The sequence below is a fragment of the Odontesthes bonariensis genome, chromosome 7 (assembly GCF_027942865.1).
Source record: "Odontesthes bonariensis isolate fOdoBon6 chromosome 7, fOdoBon6.hap1, whole genome shotgun sequence".
NCBI lineage: Eukaryota > Metazoa > Chordata > Actinopteri > Atheriniformes > Atherinopsidae > Odontesthes > Odontesthes bonariensis.
In genome coordinates, this window is record NC_134512.1 from 22,421,672 (window position 1) to 22,445,637 (window position 23,966).

A 23,966-nucleotide genomic window follows, 5' to 3' on the forward strand; every position below is an offset into this window, starting at 1 on the left:
ATCAGACGGTGAAGGAGATTCGATAGTTCGGCCATGCTGTCCGACGTCGGTTGACCACCTGCTGCCCCTTGCTGGTCTCCGCCATTTTGCGACTCTTCTTGCAAATGCTCACTTGTCAGTTTCTTCTGTCGAGTTGACATTTTCTTCTGTGCCTCCTACTGGCCTGGATCCCACCACTGCCACCAAATGTTAGAAAGCTGACCAGAGCGGCATAAGTAGGAGGCAGAATCACGGCAGTTTGTCCAAAAATCACCCCAAGGTGTTTATTTACAGGTGCCTGTTTCACGTGTAGCAAAAATATTTACAACAAAAAATATAACTGAACAGTTATCTTAGTTGAACTAAATAAAACTCAACTTAGAACTAAACTAAACAAAACAAAAAAGAAATTAAATCAAATGTACATTGCTACACCCGATCAGCACAATAGTTGCACTCCCTTTCCTCCTCCTTCCAGACAGACTAAAGGCCACTGCTTAAATAGCTTCACCTCACTGGGCAATGCTTCCTTGGTTGTACCAACAGAGGAGGTGAATCCACTGGCTTTTAACTTCACCATTTCAGTTTTCCACATGTCACAATTCATACACATTACAGTAAAAACACTCATGCCTGTTTTATGTCTTCATCAACATGTTAACCATAGAAAAGGAAATACCAAATAAACCTAAATAATATCTTAACCTAATGTGTGTCACCTTCCTGATTTGGACTAGTCCAATGACCTCCCCCAATCAAGTTTCACAGAATATAAAAGCAGAAATATTGCAGCACTTCCTCCCTTTGTCTCTGAGCACATGGTGGGTATGGTGAGTAGCACACTTAAATGTTCATTTAACTGATTCTAAGGAAACATAAATCAATAAATTGTAATTGAATTTAACAATACTTGTGAGTGTTTATTTAAATCAAAGATGTTGAACTATGAAATATAACCAAACATAATACAAAACACAAACAAATCCGGGATAGTCTGTATCTGTAAAGTGCTGATTACTGATAGTAAAATGATTGAAAACAAACAAGTATGGTGAACTAAAGATGCTATTAATAAATGAGACAAATGGTCTCACCCACTTTGTCACAGGTCTAAACACTTATTTTCAAACTTATGTAATCTTATATGATTGGACTGATTTCTGTGAAAGCATGAATATTTGGTTCATTTGGATTTTTCATTTGGTGTTTGATTGGGCTCATGTGAAAAAAAACAATGGATTACAAAGATTTACAGTGACAGCTCGTAAGTAACTTGTTCTCAGACAGTATCAATGAAATCTGAGTAAAGCACACACGCAGTACTATGGTTATATTATAATGTACCACAATGTGATCACTCACTGTAAATTTCAACATCCAAGAATCGGTGTCACTTTGTCTTTTCACATTTCTCAGTGTCACACTGCCTAATTTTCACGAGGAGTAGTGTATATGTAATGTAAACTAGTTTTTCTAGATATTCCATTTTTCACTGGATATTCTTTCAGACATCTTACTTATATGACGTTGACTTTCGCATAAATTAACAGTGGGTATGTGCTTCAAATAAGGAGTGTTCTCAGACACAGATCAGGAAGCTTCTGCTTCTGGTCAAGAAAGAGTCTGCCACCTAAGCCCACGTAGAACCAAAGAGGAGCAGAAAGAGGCAGATGATAGGCCACCTCTTATTTACAACCCACATTCCCAATATCTTATTCTCAACATAACATGGACAACATGTCAAATTTTAAAACACTTCTAAAAATAGTTAGGAGGGGGCAATCTTTACAGCTGTGTAGTAAAGATTGTCTCTTTTAACAACAGTCTGTAAACATCTGGGACCTGAAGAGACAAGTAGTTGGACCTTTGGTAGTAGAATGTTGTCCCACTCCTCTATCAAAGGTCCCGATATAGAATTCTAGCTGCACAACAGTCCTGGGTCTCAATTGTCTTATTTTGCATATCATAATGCACCAAACATTTCCAGTTGGTGAACCCCCTGGACTGCACCCATACTCATCTTCTATTAATGCTGTTATAATAGATGCAGCCATGTTCCTTGGGCACAGATCTTTTGATGATATCATGTACTGTAGATGATAGAATATTCAAAGTCTTCACAATTTTATACGAGAAACATTATTTTGATATTGTTCTACAATTTGTAGACACAGTTCCCAGCAGGTTACTGAACCTCTGCTCATCTTTACTTCTGAAAGATTGCCCCTCTCCGAGGCCCTTTTTCTACGCCTGGTCCTGTTACTGACCTGTTGTCAATTACCGAACTGGTTGCAACATGCGGTTTCTTTTTAGTACCACCTACTTTTACAGCGTTTTGTCCCAACTTTTTTTATACATTACTCTGCCATTCAAATCAAATATTTTTCAGGAAACTGTAAAATGTCTCAGTTTCAACAGTTGACCTGTTTTCTATGTTTTATTGTGAATAAAATATTAGTTTATGACATTCTAACATTGTTATTATTATTATTATCTTTTTTAATTTAAAACAGCATCCAAACCTAATTGGAATTGGCGTTATACTTGTTATACTTTTCAAATACGCTCATACAAAAAGAGTAAGTATTTCAGATATATTATTTATAGAATGTTTCATTAGTTTTGTGTTAAAAGAGAAAAGAAAAGTTGCTGATTATTACAGATGTGAACTATAAACTTCAGATACAATCTGTCTGTGAATTGGTAACCAACAAAGACCAAAGAACATAGACAGGTGTTGTATCCAGATGTGGGGAGACTAATACAATTAAACTATTCAAGCAAACTATATAAAACCTTTAGAATGATCGTTTACTCGAGATTAATGTGTGTGTGCAGACATGGATGTAGGTGTTGATATGCAAGTCCTTCGTTTTTCTCCAAAGATCAGCTTCAATGGGTTGCTCTGTCCTATTAGGCCCAACATTAGGCCTAACAATGCTATTACATACCTTTAGGTGGTCTTTGGGTAACAATGTAGCAGCACCTGGGTACCAGAAAACTCAGATGTAATACAGCCCACAAGTTGATTTCACACAGATGTTCTATGCTTTAACAACACACACTAGCAGAACAAAACAGCCCTATTTCTAGAAACACTTAAAAATCTCTTCCCCTACAGTAAAAAAAACCCAATCACTCCACCCCTTGTTTTATCCTCTACAGAAAGCACAGCCACATAGGATGGCTCATAGTTTAAGACAAAGAGAAGGCATGGCTAAGAATAAATAAGCTGATTCACATCATACCAAAAATATCATCATGCAAACATTGTTTAAAGGGACACTATGTAATTTCTTCCCCCATCTAGTGGTGCAATTTTATTTTGCAAAGTTGAATGAATTTGCTCTCTAGCGCCTCACGTTTTCAAATGTGCGCTGCAACTTCTTGAACTACGGCAAGCGGAATGTGTCAAGATTCAAGAAGCTATAGCTTCAGACTCAAGGTCCATACAAACAAAAAGAAATCAAGACACACAGTACAAAGGATTATATAACACACATACAACAACACTATGAATACAGATGACAGATAACATGTCAGATAACATAACATCTCCTTTGGTGTGCAAGCAATGCAATTAGTCATATTCCGGGAGTTACCGGAAGTGACGTTGACGCAGCGTTAGCATTAGCCTGTGTTAGCAATAGGAGCATTAGCAGCGGTAAATAAACTCCCGGTAAACTTACAAACTTTCTAATGCCTCGTTTTGTGAGCTAAGAGCCTATGTGTACTACGGCAGAAGTTTGGTAACAATCAATGCATTATTAGTGGGATCATTTACGAGATAAAATCTATTTAGCATTTTTTTTTTTTTTTTAAACTTTATTAGTAAATCAACAAAATAACAGTTTACAAATGTGAGCATAACGCCAAAAAGAAGATATCCAGGGGGAGCATAGGAATAATAATAAAAAGAAGAAGATGATGCACTTACAAAAAGAAAGCTAATGAACACAAAGACATATGTGCCAAGGAATAAAATCTATTTAGCATTAGCGACTGTAATAAGCCATTTGGCGGAAATGACGTCATTGTGACGTCATTTCTGCTTGTAGGCCTGGTGGGGAAATCGCGATTCGAAGTGCTTTATGTCCCTCTCGGCACTTCGTCATTTTTCATAGAGCGGAAGGACATGGCAGCCTCCATAGAGCTTACCTGCTCTATGTAGATACAGACAAGTTATTCTTCACTCAGGAGGATAAGTGAGATTTTTGACAGAGATCATTTTACACCAATGAGAACTAACTTATGAATGAATATGTTGATTTGAGCTAATAAATGACTTAATTTATTACATAGTGTCCCTTTAACAACCATTTGTGCAGTCTCCAAGCAACAAATCGTCTTTCCCACAGTTGTGCATGAGTTTAAGGGTAGTTAATGATGACCCTAGGAGAATGCCAAAGCTCTAAAGACGTTATTGTCCCCTCCAGTTCAACTAGAAGAACAGAGGATTCTTTTAAGCAGGAATAACATGTCTCTGTATCAGATTTTGATTATGACACCTCTCATTCACTGAATGGGGTGAGCTCATGTGTTGCCAAACTCAACTGTGGGCCTTTTGCTTGGCTTTGCCAGGGAAGCTTGCTGTGGAAAGTGTAGCACACTTTGGCTTTTCAAGTGACAGCCCAGGTGGTGGCCAAACAAATTCCCTGACTGATCATGTGACTTATTGTTGCCAAATGTCAGGGCTGCCAAAACATTTGACTGTTATCACATCCCACTCATGTGAGTTCCGCCTTAAAGATGCAGTGTGTAACAAAAAGAAAGAGTGGTGAGAAAGACATTTCATTTAATTAAAATCTGTTTCTATTTGTGTCCAACTGCTCTGCTAAATGAATTATGGTTTCATTACCTTGGAATAAACCCTGTTTCCATTTGTACAGAGAGTTGTTGTACACAGGACGACAGTCTTTTTGTTAGTTTGTAAAAGAGAAGTACTGTTCAGAGGAAGACAAAGAACAAGAAAGTCAAGGAAATAGTCATTGTGGATGCTGTTTTGTGGAGAAGATTAAATGTACAGATTTGTGATGGGAGGATCATAGAAGACATGATAATTAGATAATTAAAGAACAGTCAACATTCCATGAATCAACCTTGTCAAAGTGAAAACATGAAGATTTAGGATATAGGCAAGGGCAGAAAAGAATAAACACTGATGTGGCTTTTCTCCGATTGAAATTGCTGATGAAGAACAAATGTATTTGGCGTAAGACCAAAGTTGTTTGTTTTCTCCTCAACAGGGAATATAGCACATATATAGATGCAATTTGTTGCTATATAGTGGGTGTACAACATTCGGGATGGTTGCTATTTCCAACTTGACCGCTAGATGTCAGAAATTGTCACAGTTACTTTGAAAATACTGCGGAGAGCAATTGTTTTGAAAGTAATGCTTGAATGATTCTTGCTCGAAATAGGACTTCAGATGTTAAACAGTGAATGCTACTTTGTCATAGTTTTCATCAGATGATGCACCATGAATTTTCAGCTTTCACAGGCCAGGACTGTATTCAGGGAAGTTTAGCGTTCTGTGTCTTTTACTATGGGGATATGCTGTTGTGGCACATCCTGTTGTGTTACATGTTGCGATATGTGGTTTGGCATCGTCTTGCTGAATTACGCATGTCACTTATCATGCTTATTTCAGCAAATACCCATACCATGTGCAGTTATTTTCAGAAATGAGGCTATGTAATAAAATGATATATAAACAGCACCACAAACGTTATCAGTGCTTTGACAACACACAATGTGCTGAAAAACTAGCCAACACTGGCACTCTCCCTACAAATCCAATCAAAAGTATTAGTCAATACCGTTTTGAAGTGTTCCCACTGAAACTTTCTGATTATGCTGGCTTGTCTGACACTCAACCCAAGTTTGTTGGGTCCTTCTTAATATTTATATAACAATCCCAATTATAATTTACATAATTCATTTTATTCTAAAAGGGGCAAAGTAGATGTGTAGTTACGAAATGTTTTTACGTTTCTGACAGTGGAAGAAAATCCCAGAGGACATTATAGAGGATAGTCTTTTCACAGGAGTTTTTCACAGTAAACAAATGCAAAATACCTACCAACTCAACATTAATCTCATTAGTCTCTCATCACGTTCCCTATTGGACCATCTCACTGATGCAGACTGAATCTGCTGGCCACCGATCTGATAAACCCGAGGACAAAAACAGACTCGTACTTAGTCTTGGCCCTGCAACTCCTTCTTGTCAAAAAAAAAGGCTAGATGATAAATAAACACAGAGAGGAAGAAGAGCAGCCCAGTGTGCCCTGGGCAGTACTCATTAAATCTAATGGGTCACGCTGCTCCAGCCAGGCTCCACTGACACCCCTAATAGAAGCCTGCATGGTTAAGGGACCATGAAGACCATTAGGGCACTTCAAAGTTCACCCCACTACATTAGGGCCCTGCTGATATGGCAAAAAGGGGACAGATCCAATTCCTCATTCTCTACTTTATTTTTCCATCAGTTGACCTGTCAATCAGTCTGCTCCATAAACAAGTAGATGCTTGAGCTGCTCATTAAGGGCCATCGTTAGCAAGGCCCAGGCTGTAAATCAGCCCATATATCAGCTTTCAGCAAAAATTTCTTATAGGTCATATTTTAGAGTTGGCACTTTAGCTTACAGTGTTAAATGATCCTTCTAAAAGAAAGCTGCTGCCTGCACTGTAAATCAAATTTCTCCACACACTTTTGGAGCAATGAAAAGACTGTTAAGCACACTGTAAAGGACTGGAGCCAAAGCAAAATTACACACATGCTGACAAGCAAAAAAGAAAGAAAGAAAGGACAAATTCATTCCTAACAGACTCGTGCATGTGAATGGCCATGTTGGCTTTTATAAAAACCAAAGTCCACCTCACTCATATAACATCCAGTGACAAGTTCCCATAAATCAAAAGACGCTTGATATAGTGATTCTGTCCAATGGGACATCCAATGAAGATACTGTAAGTCTCCTGTTGTGGTCACAAGCCACCACCACAACTCCTCTGCAGGGCCATGTGGAGAGGAGCGGTTGGCTGAAGAGGAAGGGACACATCATACATCCCTTTGCCCAGTAAAACATCCCTCTTAACAATCCCAGGATGCCAGTCGCAAAGACGATTTAGCTATAGCTTCTGACTCACAAGAAACCAAAAGAGCATGAATAATGAACACTCTAAAAGCAGCGACATCTGTTTTTAGATGTCGCTGTCACACAGCAGTGAGGTACAACTGAGAAACACCACGGGCAAGACACAGGATGGTACTGTCTAGAGTTAAAATGTTTTTCAAGTGCAACTTACTGGAACATCAAACAACAATTTAAGCAATTAATTCTAAATACCAGAAATAAATAATGCAGTGAATCGTGTTCCTTCACAAGAAATGTTTCTTCAAAAAAAGCCTTTGTGTTTTCAGTAACATATGTGTAGGAATATCTTCCTACCCTGAGCTCCTTCTAATGGGGTCCCTGGCTCTGGGCCAGCCTTTACTATTATATCATATCCTCTGTTATATATTTTCTTAGTTTCATTTATTTAAATGCTCATACTGTGGACCTGCTGTGTTTGGCATGTGCAACTGCAGTGGTCAAACCTCATCAAAAGTGTGAGAAAGATAAAGTTTGAGGGACTGTTTCTCTTTTTCACTCCATTCTCAAATGTGCTTAGGACTGAGTGTTTGAAACAGAGGTTCCAAGTCCCTGGGACTCAGTCCTCAACAACAACTTGGGAACAATCTCTGCCTCACCAACCAGCAAACTATAATCTGTGAAAGTGTTATAGGCTGTCTTAGAACTTGTCATAGTCACACAACGCTTTTTTACATTACCAACAGCAACAGACATTAACCATTAAATCTGCGAAATTTTGACCTAATTTTGTCTAAATCGCTGAACTCTGCATCTGACTGTAGCTGTTACGCTTCATATGTGATGAAGAGCAATGATGCAATCAGCAGACACTCTGCAAAGCTAGAATCAAACCTTAAAACAAGCCCGAGATGAGTCTATCAGAGCAAGCATGCGACAGTAGCTGTTAACATGTTTTGCTAATCTGCTGTCATTCTCTGGCCTATGTTCCATTTTCCCCATCAGCTGACAGAGGCCACTAAACAGCTGATGGTCTGCCAGCTGCCTGACATGCATCTCTGTGGTCTATTGCCATAGCAACAGCCTCAAGACAGCTCACATCATACACTGACTCCCACTAATAAAACTTTCGTTTATTACAGTGTGGAAATGTCTGGTGTGGCTTTTTGACATACCAACATAAACAGACATTGAAAGAAGGTCGAGTTGAACTGCCACATGGGTGAAAACTTGGTCAGATTGAAACAGGTGAACAGAGAGAAGGTAATCAATGAGTAGGTGGGTCAAATCACAGTTTCAATAGATAGATATGATCGCAAAATATGATCGCAAAAGTTTTACTCCACCTGTGAGCACCCAAGGAGTCAACATGCAGCGAGTCTGTCGACTGGTTCCATTGTAACACCCTTCAAGTTTGTTCAGCCTGTGTTTTTAACCCCTCAACCTCTTTGCTCCAGAGCAGCTTTTTGTCTCTCCTCTCTGCAATATGGTTCCAATTATGAATCATGCGAATATGGGGACACTGAAGCGCCCTTCTGATTTATTGCACACTCAAGTCTAGTCTTGTTCGTTGCATTTGCACATGAAGGCCTCCTGCGGCAGAGCTCAAAGGTCAGACATACACAACACTTGACCTCTTGAGGACACATGTGCACTGTGTCACTCTGGAGGTGATTGACAGGCAGAGATGATGGGTCGGCAGCCAAGGCCGCAGGGTTATAAAAGCTGGTGTGCAATGAGGAGTTAAGCACTGCATTAGCCTCCAGCTGCGAAGAAACTTTGAAACACAAACTCACGGGGTGTAACCTGGAAAATTGAAGAGGACTCAAACAGTCATCACTCAGCTCATCATTAGTCACTTAACGTAACTACATTGTAACCAAAGAGCACTTTGTGGCCTTTTCACATGGGACAGCATGGGCCATCTAGTTATAGTCGTCAGCTATATTCGAGTCCTACAGACTGTAAACACATGCTCTACAAGTGAGTCACAGGGCACAAGAGATCTTTCTCAGTGGTGATGTTTGGCCTGAGAAACAGCTCATCCCTACAGATTAATTTCCTGGCTTTCCCAGCTCACTTCCTGTTTCACTATGGGTCATGGGCACCACACTGTGCGTCATGAAAGCTGCCTGGTTGAGTCCAAAGCGACTGAATCTGTGGGACACTGCATCTATGGGATAGCTCAAACGTTCTATACCACAACAAGATTCCTGTTACAGTGGGCTGCAGCATTATTTGGCTTGCTGTTTGTATAGTAAACTCTACTGTTGATTGTATGTTCTAGCTTCTCACAGTTTCAAGATGGGTTTTGTGGTTTCGTGGCAGCAGATGTGAATGATCTGCCCCTGGAAGGGTTTCTGATAAATGGCCCACAGGGGCTTCTCCGGGCACTACAACTCCCCAACGTACCTAACACCTTCCACACTGGATAAACACAAACTAAGTGGAAACCAAAGTTTTGTCTTAAAAGGTTGGTTATTACATGCAGGAAAAAAAAGACTATCTAATTCCCGTGGGAGGCTAACCACTCATAAATCATTAAGCAATTAAAGTTTCCTCTCCAAAGAGAGGGCTAAAACAAACTGAGCACGGAAACCCCTGAGCCTCACATCTCCCCCATCCCTCACTCCTTCTCTTTTTCCTGGTAGGAATTTTTATGAGGAAAGCAGAGATGTGGTGGTGCAAGACTACATTGGAGCAAAGAGGTAAATACTACAACTTCAAGCCTTTGCATTGACCCTTTACATCAAGACCTTTTAGACTATCTCCTCCAGCAGCAAAGGGAACAGAACGAATCCCACCCCAGTAACTCGTAACATATTGAGCACAAAAGAGCATTCTCAAATCTGTTTTTTCAGCATTTGTTTCTTCTGTTAAGATCTGTTAACGACAGGGAGAATCCAAAAGTTTTTTCAAGGCTGTCCTGGCAGCGGCAATTAAAATAGAAAACAACCAAAGAAGTGCTGAAAGGCGTTCTTCCAGAAACTGCCAATTCATATCACAAATTCACAGAGAAAAACGTTTCTTTCAGTAATCTTTGTCCTTTGAATAAAAGCCGTCTTTAATGTATTTAGTGCTTTTGTCAGGTTGATATTTGCCAGATTTTGAATTTCAGCTGCTTTCAGTTTAACTTCACTGGCCCAAACGTGAATCAAGCAATAAGAGGAAGAATGGCACATTGCCTCCAACAGTGCTACCAAGGAGACTGCTCTCTGCGGGCCTGCATTAACACATCATGATGTGACCTGAGCGTGCTGGAGATGGTAAACCTCCAGGATCGAGAGCTACTCGTGGCGACCATCTGTAACACTTTGTAGCTGTTAAATCCTCACAGAGATCAATCTGAGCGTTTTGAGTATGACAGAAAGGGAGGAGGCAATGTGACACACAGACCGCTACCAGTGTTTACTTTGCCATCGTGCAGGTCAAAGGGAAAAGGTGCCTTGAATAACACATTGTTTTAATTTGAGGAGCTGACATAAAAGTAGGGTCAAATGTAAGAGGTAAAATAAAACCGAACGAAATAAATCAAACCTCTTAACAGTTTGACAATTGATAAAAGTTGTGTTTTGGTATGTTTTAGCTTTGTTATTAATGAAATTCAAATTTACTTGAAAAGCTCTCCTCTTGAAATATGACAAACACATTACACATACTGTCAGCAATGAAAATTTATGCTGAAATCCTCAAATCTCTGTCACAACCTTCATAGAAAAGCACCTACTTGTTAATCCTTGGCAGTAGAAAGCATTTACAAGCAGTAGGTAGAAGAGTAGGAATGCTACTGCCCTCAGGTGGTAAATTAGATAACTGCAGCCAGTTGAATTAAAGTGACTCATGGAAAATCCCATTTACTTTGCTACAGTTTTCATCAATTACTTGACATTTAATCAGTAGTAGTTTTTTAATCCTAAATAAATGGATGATAAATCAGCATGTTTATATAAGAGCCACAAAGAGGACACTATGAAGCTTGTGTTAATTTCCACATAGACCAAAATAATATCTTTGTGAGCTCTGACAAATTATAAAACCTGGATCATATGATCCGATTTAGCTATATCTCACCCAACACCTCTGGTTTTTGTTTGGTGACCATTACAGATTGCCCTTAGTGTATAAGGCCCAAGAAACAAAGCTGCACAGTTCTCTTTAATTGGAGGTGACTGTAATGAGCTACAGCATATGGTAATGAGGCATTGAGACTAAAAGAAGTCAGATGGTCGTTGTTCACCTCCCTTTTAGTTTAACAAGGATCCACACAAGTGTAGAAAAGTGTTTCTGAAAAGGCTTGTTTGGAAAATTGTGATCACATGTTGACATGCTGTCAACCGTTTCGGCAGCTTTGGGCACCGTTAACGAGCTGCTTTTTAAAAGACAAAACAGACAAACATGTAATGAATGAATGTATATTCTAGAAAACGTACAACATAATATACAGAAGAAAATAAAACAACACTATATTCTGATGACCATTTGTATGAAACTAGTGCAATTTCCTTTCCCTCCAACTAACATAACTGATGGCTGCCGTGAACATTTGAGTCGTTAACATGAATATGGCATCACAAAGGCGCCATCTTACCAGATCTGCGTTTGGAAATGCCTTTATTGAGCCGAAAAATGGTCAGGTTGGAAAAGAGGAAAAGGAGCTAAACCAAACACTTGACAGCTTTGTTTTGCAATTGGACACGTAAATGAAGATGGGTGGAAAACGCTTTCAGTAGAGGACAGTGAATGGGGGTAGATGGATGGAGCTAATCTTCCCTATAAGTAGTCAGCACAAATTATGGAGAGAATGCAGAATAAGGGTGAATGAGTAACACCTTTCTGTTTGTGACTGGTGAATCCATGTCCTGTCCAGTTACCCGAGGCATCCCTGCCGCTTTGACAACTTTTGTCCAGGTTCTGTGGGGGAGATAGATTATTGTATTGTGTTAAATATTGTATTCTATACTCATAGGTGCCTTGAAACTCTGTATAACAGTTTATATTTAATATTATCCCTAATATAATGAAAAGTAAGCTAGCTTTCTGATAAATTTAGTGAAGAAATAAATCAAACATTTACTTTATAATATAGTGAAATTCAAGTAGGAATTTAAATAGCACAACGAAACCCACATACGTACTTCAGTGCAGTACTTGAGTGAATCTATTGACTTTTATCACTTTTAGTTCTAAACTAAATCATTTTATCAGCCCAGCTGCAGACCACCAAATATGTGAAGTAAACTATATTCAATGATAAGAGAGTCTTGCTAATGTTTATTAAATCTTCTACTCGTTTCAACTTAAAATCAGATCAAATGTCTGCAAAAGTGCTTCCCTCTAGTTTCGAAAACATTCAACTTCACGGAGCTTTTTAAACTCATGACTTGCTGTTTTATCAAAACAGATATTTATAGCAAAAACCAGCAAAAACACTGCACCAGCCTAAACCAAACACACTTAGCGTCGTGACGTAGCTCTCATGTCGGAAACTAAACCGAGCTAAAAAGGCAACATACATACAAAGACAAGTGGGATGCTCACAGTAAACATGAGGCTGTTCCTCTCTATCAGATGAATAAGGAACAAGTTAGATTAACGAGTTTGCATGCGCACGGCTGCCATCAACTCTTATTCGTCAATCTTTTCTGATGATGTCCTCTTGCGGTTGAATTAACACCGGTTTGCTCAAGTTTATAAGTCAACTTCTTTCTGGCTGTAGAGGATTTTAAAAACTCTGGCTGAGTATGAAATATATGCGCTTACTGCAGACATCCCAAGTTCCAAAAACTCATTTCAGGGAGATGACTCAGTCTCCTCTCTCCCCCCCCCCCCGACAAGCAGTCGCCCTGGACGCTCGTTGAACAGAGCGTCGCTTTGGACAGACAGGTTTCAAAAGCAACCTCTCCCCACACCCCTCTCTCTCTCGTGCCTGCGCAGTCGAAACGCGCAAGTTGCACGAGTTATTTTATTGCCAGCACGCTCTCACTCGCATTGAAAAAAAAAAAAAAAAAAAAACTCCCTCGAATAGTCTAAAATCCGGGATATTTTATCCGACTCGCGGGCATCCGTGATTAACTATCAATATCAGGGAGACTCCCGGACCTTCCGGGAGACTTGGGATGTCTGTTACTGGTACCTGCAAAACAGCTGGCTGATTTGGCCGTGGTTAAAAATACAACTGAATTGAGTGCGACACAGTAATCCCTCCGGTGTAAAATTTGTCAACATTTCTAAATTGGATGTAGGTTATTTCCTCCTATTTCCCAGTGTTGTAGCTAATGGTGAACTCTATTCTGTATACAGATTTGAAACAAATAAAGAAATAAATAATAGTTTTCTTGATGAACAGGAATGAGGAAAGAAATTAATAAAACTTGCAACTTAAACAATTTCGGGTACATCTGCACAAAATGGTTTTAAAGTGACTTAAAATGTGAATATGAAAACTTCGCTCTGGATCTGTATCCATCTGGATGTCCGCATCATTGTTTAATGCAGAAACTAGATGAGTAAGTTAATAAAGAGGTGAATAAATAATCAAATACGTGCATTTCCTCAGGAATATATAAAAGGAACAGGGAAATTGGTAAACGACTATATGAGTTGCAGAGTTTCCAGTTGCAGCACTAATCAGAAGTTGCCAAATGAACCAGGGTAATCAGAGCTGCAGAGCCTGGCTACGTAAAATGACACCAAGGAAATGTGCACCAAAGACAGGTTATTGCTCCAGTTTTGGTGCTTGGATTATTATTATTGTAGACAGGTTTCTGATGAGAGTTCAGACACAGCAAATAACTCTGCATAACACAACCTCATGATGGCCAGGAAAACCATTGAAATTGTGCTCATGGACATGCATGTTTTCAGCGACACCAAGCATGAATTTTGAAGTCGGGTAATACATCTATCCAGATACTTTTGTGTCCATCTACACGCACACAGGAAATTGTATTCTAGGACATGAATTCATTCTTTTTGACAGTTTTCTGAACTACTCAGAGAGAGCATTGCATAACATCAAATCTCCTGCTTAGTTACCAAAACTGTGAGAATAAACTCAGCAACCAAATCAGAGACAATTATTGCCACCTGGTGCATACTGGGAATATCTTCTTTGGTCAAGTGAGAGACCAAGATAAATGTGGATGGGGTCCAGTATATTTGGTGTTTATCACAGTTAAAGCATAGTCCCTACCAGGAAGCACAGAGATGAAAGTGTGATATATGGGACTACATGGGTTCAAAGGTTGTACAAGAGATGGCATTTACACTATGAATGGCACAAGGAATGAGAATGAAGATATATAAAAATGACTCCTGCTAATCTTGGACAAGAGGAAATCAAATCAGAGATTCAAGTCTAAAGATAATGGATGCTCTCACGATAAAAGCAGCTGACAGAAATGTCTCTGAAGAGTAGCAGAACATTTCTCCTTAAAGCAAAATAAAACTAGATGAACTACTGAGCTCCTGTCAGTGGGAACTTTGTGTTAATAATACTATAGCTTACAGAGAAAAGCTATCACACAATGCTTGTTATCTGTTGATGTAGATTATCAGTCATCCAGGTCATGTTAATCCTGAGAGTTTGATTAAGGGCAACTGGACTACTTGGATCTTGAAGACATTTCATCTCTCATCCGAGGTGAACCGTCTCATTGGAATGCCTCTCATCATTCTTATCTAATCTTACAGCACATTATAGAGGAGAGAGTAGCCTACACGGCTTAATTTTCAAGATTCAAAATCATATTACCTCTTAATCATCTTATTACTTATATGTTTAACAAATGCTCTTGTCTGAGATTGGATCTATGATCAAACAGTGCTCTTCCTTTCCATTCTTAATGATGTTTCAATGCTGTTTTAATGAGTGCTGTGTTATATTATTTGTGTTAAAGGTTTTTCTTTGATGTGCCATACCACTGTTTGCTGGACTTGTTGTAATGGATCAATCAAAGACGTTTTGAAATAATATATTTAGTTTTCACTCTCATTATGCTCAAACTTTTAATCTTTTTTTGTTTTTGCAATAAGAAGGAAAAAAAAACAAAAAACAGTCCACTATGGCTTCGAGCTTGATTTCATTAAAATGACAGCAAGAGTTTTACACTACTGGAATTTATGGTTCTTTGGCTCAACAAATGTCACCATGCGCCCTTTGTGTTTCAATATTTCATATGTTGAGAATGTGACAGGAATGGTTTGATAGAGAAATAGATCAGATTTTAGGTCAGGAGGATGGATATCAACATTATCTTTGCAAAACATTGCCCCAAACATGCCAGAAAGCATCATCATGAGAACCAGTATAAGAAACACACAAAAGCAGTCATTTAAAATGCCATTTATGTCACTGACTTTTCAAGAATCTAATACAAATGCATACACATACATGTCACCACCTAAAACCACATTTAACCACTAATGCAATAAACAATCACCATACAAACAGAAAAAGAATTAGATTTGTTGGCTTTTTAACTTGGGAGGGGTCAATGAGTGCGACAAGCTCTCGTGCTCACAAAATTCACTTTCATAAAGCGCATACAGTACACGCACGCACACACACACACACACACACACACAGAGAGAGCACACAGCTTATATCATACAGCATTTGACAGATATGGCTGTAAAAAAGGCATGATGAGGGAAGGGGTATGTTACAGTATACAGTATGAGAGGGGGACAGGTTACCAACCAGAATGTACATGAAATACTTTTTTCTTTTCTTTCTTTTTTTTTTTTTTTTACAGTTAAGCCAACTTTACTTAATATAAATATTCTTCATCCAAAAGTCAGTGCAGTGCCTTCTGCTCAGGCTTCCCCTGGTCCTCATCCCCAGTCCATATTATACCCAGTCTGTGCTAGACCTGGTCCAAAAATTACTGTTTCCACTTTACACACAAATCTTTTTTTTGTCAGCTTTGTCTTTGATCTATGACTTTGTCAATGGGTTTTTAATGTCTTTTTTTCTTCTTCTTCTTTGCAACCCTGTACCTCAAAAGTCCAGCTGTGAAGTATGAGTTTGTTCTTGTTCTTGTTCTTCTTTTCTTTTCTTTTTTAACCAATTACACAATAGAAAAAGAGATCCACAAATTTACAAATGTCCATTTCATTCTTTTCTCCTGAATTCCCTTTCTTTAAAAAAAAAAAAAAAGAAGTTTACAGAAGGAGCACCTCTACTGGATTCCCCTGAAGAGACACATTGCGAAGACCATGGCAAAAAGCTGAGGGGAAAAAAAGAAAAGAAAAAGGGTGGAAAATTAAATTATTAGTACCAAAAGGACAGACATATTGTGTGAAGGCATGGCATTACAATGAGAGAGTAAAACACAGTGAACAAGACTAGCATATCTAATACAATATATGCAAACTATACTTTTATACTATAACCAGTTGGTCAAGTTACTTTAAAAAAGTAATTAGTTATAGTTACTGCTCCCAAAAAGTAATTGAGTTAGTAACTCAGTTACCACATTGTAAAAGTAACTTTGGCATTATTTTTTGTGTTCTATAATATCTTTAACATCAAATATGTTTATATTAACTGATTGAATTCATTCAAGGTAAACATAAGAAACTTGTGCTAAAGGAAAAAATATAATGGACCAGACTCAGTGAATATTTCCCTATACTCCCTATTATAGAAGATATAAAAACACTAAATACAGTAATTTAGAACATTCTGTATTTATTTGAACTCAATAGATTGCAGCCTGCCATATGATGCATAGAAATAAATTAATAAATAAATTCTGAGCCGAAAAATGGAGTGTTGTTTGTTTTCGAGTGGCTCCGTCTCCTTCGCTGGGGCTCACGCTTGCTGCATTTGGGCTTGGGGTTGGGTTAGCAGCTGCAGAAGCAACAAGTGCTTCATACTCGCATGGGTTGATGTAAGGTGCTTCATTAGATTTGAGTTACTTGAGGCAGATGTGGATAAAGTTTTTTTCCCTGGGCATAACGTGCATGTTACATACACATTCTTGCCTTTTATCTCCACGAGTGAGAAGTAGTGCCGGTACTTCCAGTTAGAGAACGCTACCTGTGAACTTCCCTGACTTGTCGCCACTGTCTTGTGTGTGTTTAGCGCGTGCAGTGAGACAGCGTGAGCAGGGCATGATCCGCCCACACAGCCAATCATCAACGCATTTGCAACAGTGTCATCATCCCCACCCCTGCTCTCTCCAGGCAGCATGCAGCTGATGTGCAGCCGAAAGCCTACAACCAAATTGTAGTAACGCACCACTTTATATTCTCAGTAACGATAACGGCGTTGTAACGATGAGGAAAGTAATTAATTAGATTACTCCGTTACTGGAAAAATAACGCCGTTAGTAACGCCGTTATACTTAAACGCCGTTACTCCCAACACTGACTATAACGGGATGTTGGTTGTAAAACCAAAATAAAAGTACAATCATATTCTTGTGATACCAAACCTCACCACAAGATGGAGATCTTGCCATGCAAACAGCCTTCAAATAACCCTGGCATATCTGATTAAATAGCCTCAGGTTTATGCAGAATTACACATTTCTGAAATGGATACTCTGATCACTGGAGAGTTAAAGCAGCATAATTCAAAATTCCTTCATACCTCAATGGTTAGCACCACAATAGCCAGGGCTCCAGCCACATAGATGTACAGTTCAAAGTAGTCAACGACTGCAGAGTAACAGCCCTGTGGATGCAAAGAGGACATGCTCAGCAAAGAATCAATAAGGTATAAATTTGCACAATTACAGAGAGAGTTAAATGAACATCATAGCATCAATTGAGTGAGGCTTAGAACAAAGGCTTGGTTGAATGAGTGGGAAGCAGGCCCTAAAGCTTTACTGTCTTTTAATGAGTTCATTGTGTGAATGAACAGAGAGAGACGCACACTCTGGATATCTTTCCATTGTTCCAGTGACATGAAAAACAACAGGTGGAGAGTACTGTTCAAACCTCTTCCTAGCTGCTGTCACTGTAATTACACTCAAGGCTTGCGTTACACACACTGAAAAAGCGATGTGGATGTGTGTAACTGTGAAGCACATCTAATTTTCACATATTCACAAACTTATTAAGCTCTATTTTTGAGCATGTGTGCACCACAAAAACTTTACCCATGTGCGCACGCACACACGCTGGTGTCTCTGTGCTGTACCACATACAGAGGTGATCTACCAGGACACCAAAAACACAGAAAAGCACTAATCAGCCATGGCAGACTCAGACAGTCCCTGGATGTCTCTTCTCAGCTGTTTTCTGGTCTAATTAAGCCTGGAGGAGGTTTAGAAGGAGGGTGAAAGGGAGAGGGAAAGAGGTTGGCAAAGCAGATGTCAGAAGTTACCTTGTTATTGCGGAACATCATATTTCCTGATAAGCACTGCTCCTGGCTGGTATAGGACAATTCACCGCTCTGGCTGACACGCTGGCAGCAGGCTTCTGGCACCACATGATTCTGGTTGATCAGCCTGAACAGGCCGTCCTTAAAGTCCTCTGGGCTGTTCACTCCGCAGCAGTCAAACTGGAAGGAGAAGAGAGAATAGGAGAAGTTCTTATTGCTAAGTGCCTATTAGTGCACTGACCTCTGGTCCACTGTGCGTGTGCACTAAGCCAGCATGAATATTGACCTAAATATCTAGGATTTATGTATAAAATATAGCCCCCTGACACCTAGCTGATCCTTTATGTTTGTAGAGACTGTTGGTGGATGCTTTGAGTTGTTAAAAGCTACAGAACCTTAGCTCTTTGCTGTGTGTGCTTACCGTAGTCATGATGGCGTTCCATGTGGAGGTGAAGACATCACTGTTGTTGTAGCCCTGATAATGCCTCTTCAGCTCCTTGGTGAAGTACTCTCTTGTCAACTAAAGCAACAGTCAATGAGAGCAGTGATTAATGTCAAGACAGAGATAATATTAATAACTTCAGATAACATCACTGGACCCTTGGGCTGGGTATTCATTTAGAGTTCAGATCTCAACTCACTTGCAAACATAAACAAACAGCTGTGGACACTAGGAACAAGTTTTTGCTTTTAATTTATTGCTTTCCAGTCTGAGGAATTCCTTTTATATGTGTGTTACAAAACACTTTATTCTGGGCAGTTAACCACCACAAATTCTTACAAATGATATTTTTCATACACCTTTACAAACATATCGTAAAGATGAGGACCTCTTCACACTAACTCAATGTGCAGATTGTCCCTTTGTGGTTGTGGCTTGCAAACAAACGGTCACACAACGATTTTGAAGATAAATGGACAAAGAAGATTGAGTGAGCCTTCCTCTGATGAAATTTACTCTGACCTCTAGCTCACCCTCACGTTATCAAATTAAAGTCTGTTTACTGGCTTCCCAACAAGAGCTTTGAAAAAAAAAAAAAATCTAATAAATTGCCAAAAAGTGTGTAACTTCAATGAGTTCACCAACCTGATACTCTGCACTTGGGACTACTGACTTGAGGTTACATTTGCTGCTAAATCCCTGAGTTCGTGTTGCATCAAGAGTAATGTAGTTATCAGGTTTTGGTGAAGTAAAAGCAAGCAGTGAACGACAGAGATGTTGCACCAAATTTGATCTTTTTTTTCCCCCCTATCTGTCCTTTCAAAGTTTGACATTATTATGGGAAGAAGGTACAGTCATAAAAGAACAATTCCTCAAATAAAATACTGGTGTGAATACTGAGGCAACTTACATGCTCCCGGAATATGAAGGCTAGGATGGCAGCAGCCAGCTCTGCTAAGAAGATGAGGAGGATGAGCATGAAGAACTGCAGTAAGACAAAAGAACAAAGTAGCAAAGAGTAAGAGAGAGTTTGACAAGGTGGGTGAATGTCAGAAAAAAAGTGCATGTGTCAGGCTCTGAAAATCACACAGTCTGTGCCCACTACACTCAGCATTAAATATGCATTAGGCTTGAGGCACTACAGCAAATAGGAGGGCATTTTTGCTCTTTTGGTTTTCTGTTTCAAGCACGGAAGTCCAAAGACTGACAGGGAGAATAATCAACACACTTGCACACAAGCAAGATCAGTAACAGAAATCCATTTCAAATTTGTCAGTGGACTTACAAAGAGGAGCAGACACTTGTTTTCGCGGATGGCTCCACAGCAGCCCAGGAAGCCCAGAAGAAATAGCATGCCACCCATACCCAGAATGATGTAGACACCAGTGAAGAGTAGGGGATTGGCTGCTACAATTTCTCTGAACCCTGTGGGATCCACAAGCACCCACACCCCCACTCCAAGGAGGAAGGAACCCCCCAGCTGATGGAGAAAAGAAAAAGACGTCACTTATTAGACAAGATAGAAACTGCTGCTTTTTAAAACATTAATAAGAACTCAGAGGAGAGCTTGGTATCCTCAGTGACAAAAAAACTTTTAACAATGAGTGTATTAACGAAAACATTTCTTCTATGACAATAATATAGTAATGCAAATGTCTGAAAGGTTGAACAGAGTTGAGGGTAAGAAAACTAAACAAATGCACCACACTGCAGCTTTCCATCCTTTCCCATCTTCCCTTTCTCTAAGACCCTATCTGCTGCCGCTGTGGGGTGACTGGTGATTAAGAAAGGGAGATATTGAGGTTGGGGGAAGAAACCTAAGCCTCCAACATTCTATCACAATCACCTTCTTCCTGTCACTTGGAAAAACCTGGGCATACTCAAAATCATATCAGCTAAGAAAGTCATGCGGAGTGGAGGCAGCCATTTTGAAAGCTTCTGGGTTTAGAATTTGAATTATATCACATGGGTGTGAAATGGTTAAAGAGATGTTTTTGTGAAAAACAGTGGTGGGAAGTGACGCTAACAACCAAGTTCAATCTTTGCTCCGCCGGTTGTATTATTAACCCAGCCTTGAACAACTACATCTGAGTGGAGTCTCTAAACGGGTTGGTTGCGCCTAATAAAGCAGGAAAAGAGACAAACCTTCGTGCTCTGACACCCCCCCCCCCCCCCCCCTTTGTGGGCTCAGACTAACAGGATTACCCTTGATTGTCTGATCAAGACTGATAAACTAAGGTGCCAGTCAAAAACTCCACATGGCACACAGTGGCTCAGATGTGTGTCAGCACACTAAAATTTAATCAAAAGAGAATTTGATAGAATCAAGACTGCCTCATCTAATGAAATGCAAATGTGGCTCCATTAGCCAGTCGGGCAGGGAGCAGGCAGAAGCCCATCTTAAATCATTAGACTGACACTAACTTCAGAGGTAGCCAGATAAAGTGTATTTGAGAAAGAGATGAAAAGTACTTACAAAGATGAGGAAATTGAAGACAAACATGAGGTACTTGATGCAGCTGAGACAGTCCCCCTCCATAGCTGTCCCCCGAGCTGAAGCCTCTCCCTGCCCCTGAAAGAAAATAACATAAAACACAAGATTTCACAAGTACTGCTAATTGCTCACAGTATTCCTGTTTTTTTCATCCTAAATTGGCTCTTCTTTATATTTTTATCTTAAGACCGAAAAGAAAATAATACACACATCACACGTAGATCACACATAAACACAGATTTGAGTCAAATTCACACGTTACTGGCTACAATCTCTCAACAATCCCTACCGAATTAAAGGCATTGGCAACACAGTGTCAACCAATTCGGTGCAACATCATATCCAGGAGGACGAAGACATACTGTACTAAATTGTAGAGCTTGCTTTTAGAGGCAGATGGCCAGATTACCTATCAGCACTTCCTGGATCTAGACAAATGGTGTCTAAGGTTCAATGTGGCTTAAGAGGCTGTTTATCTTTGAGCATTTTAAGGATGAAAGTCCTCACTGAGGTTCCATGTGCATTAACCAACGGGGGATGGCCTTTACTACAGAGCTTCTTTTTCTTCTTAATGTGATGGGAGGCAGATGCCCTATGCTCCTGTCTGCTAACCCTCTATCTGACATGAACACACTTTACTTGATGAAGGCGTGTCCTTGAAGCACTCCTGGTTAATGAAGAACACCTCTACTGCATTAAGAGACAACATGGGTGTCTCAGTATCTATGACCCTCCAAACAAAACATATGCAGCTTTACACAAGTTGGGATGCTGCAAAAGAAATAAAGATGCAATGATTTGCAAATTATTTAAACCCGATTTTAAACTGAAAATAATATAAAGAAAAAACATACAAGTATTTCTGTTTTTAAAATGTTTGGTTACATAATAAAGTCTGTCTAAGTCTAAGTCTATCTTGAATTTGAAGTCAGCAAAACATTGAAAAACACTTACTACTGTATTGCATCATCTAATCTTTTAACAGCACTTTTGAGTTTTTGGAAACTGAGGAGACCAACTGTAGTTTGCAAAACAAAATGTTCCCATTCTTGGTTGATATTAGATTTTAGCTGCTGAATCATTCAGGGAAATCCTTGGTTGTATTTTTCACTTCATAATGAGTCTAATGGTTTCAGCAGACTGCAGGCAGGCCATTTTGTGGCCATGTTATGTGTGCAGAATGTGGTTTAGCATTGTCTTGATAATTACCAAACAATTCAGCATTTACAGTACCATTTTAGATGTGCACTAAGTAATGATTGCTGTGCCATCACAGATGCGCCAGCAGTATCCAAGATTTCTAAAAAGTATTAAAATTTTTGATTTGACAGACCACAAAAAAAAAAAAAAATCAAATAAGCTCAAAGCCAGAGAATGTGGGAATGATCCTGTTTATATATGTTTTTCTCTGTTTGCATGGTAAATTTCTAACTTCCATTTATGGATGCAGTGATGAGCTGTGTTCAGTGATAGAAGTTTTCAGAGGTTTTCTATAATCCCCCAAATCATGTCTGCTTTAAATGCAGTGCCACCTGAGGGCCTGAAGATTTGTACTTGTGCCAATTTTGCACTGAGAAATGTTATTCTTATAATCTTGTGCTGTTCGTCCTTCACAGAGCAGTGAATCAAATTTCACCGCAAAAAGCAAGTTTCAACCTGGGTGGAAATTCAATTTTTTTAAAATGTGAACATGTACTAGCCACTGATAAATTCACCAGCTACTCATGATTTACTAGCATTTGGCTGGTAGATGCTGAAAATCTGACAAAATTTTAAGACTGAATATGTTGTCTTTGTACTATTTTCAATTAAATATGCGGTTTAAATTATTTTCAAAAGAATGCATACTTATTTTTGTTTGTTTACATTTCAAACTGCATACAAACTACTGTGCAAATGAGTTCTTATATTTGATAGACCACAAAGCCTTCACTGAAGAACATTTTTAACCTTTCAAGCTGCAAATTAAACAAAATTTTTCCCCTGGGGGAGGACAGGAACTGTCTAAGGAATTATCTGTTCTTATACTGCAGAAACTGAAGTGGAAACAATCTGTGGGGCAGCTATAATTGCAGTCTCAGTGAGGGAAGAAAATTAATTATTTGGCAGAAACGAACTGGCACTTTTTGCCTTGTACTACTGATTATTAATTTGCAGTCCCACAGCATGATAGTAATAGTCAGGATCGAGGCTGGGTGACAAGCAGATTAAGCAGCAATTTATCACATGGATAATAAATAGGTTCTTGCAACTACACACTGGCCCCCTCTAAATTAGAAAAGAAGTTAAAATGCCTTCGTTGACTTCTTTGGTCTGTACTTTGCCGTATGTCCATCGGACGTAATTTTCTAATCTCTGGGCAGTCTTTCTACTGCTTAACATGCTGCCAATGGACTATTTTGTGTAATCTCTCCGCTACTCGGGGGCAACAACAAAAGCAGAGTTAGGATCAATGCCAGGTTTGATTCCTGTCCATCTCTGCTGTTGCTCAAATATAATTCTACCTTTATCCTTTCACCTCTATCCTGCATACAACTAAATCAGAAATGCACCTTTCCAAGTAGAATAAACCATACCCCCCCCCAAAAAAAAAAAAATTGCCTGTGCACAGCAGCA

At 39.3% G+C, this 23,966-nt stretch overlaps 1 protein-coding gene across 1 annotated transcript in view; it reads right to left on the reverse strand.

The window, feature by feature from the left end:
- Nucleotides 1–15,407: 15,407 nt before the first annotated feature.
- Nucleotides 15,408–23,966, reverse strand: part of tspan18b (tetraspanin 18b) — a 35,651-nt gene continuing 27,092 nt past the window's right edge. The window contains exons 3-9 of the mRNA XM_075471022.1: nt 21,333–21,428; nt 20,142–20,336; nt 19,767–19,841; nt 18,836–18,934; nt 18,418–18,594; nt 17,680–17,763; nt 15,408–16,309 (exon numbers count right to left, since the gene is read on the reverse strand). Of these exons, the coding sequence (XP_075327137.1) occupies nt 16,262–16,309; nt 17,680–17,763; nt 18,418–18,594; nt 18,836–18,934; nt 19,767–19,841; nt 20,142–20,336; nt 21,333–21,428 (774 nt within the window). The 3' untranslated portion in view covers nt 15,408–16,261. The remainder of the gene's footprint in view (nt 16,310–17,679; nt 17,764–18,417; nt 18,595–18,835; nt 18,935–19,766; nt 19,842–20,141; nt 20,337–21,332; nt 21,429–23,966) is intronic.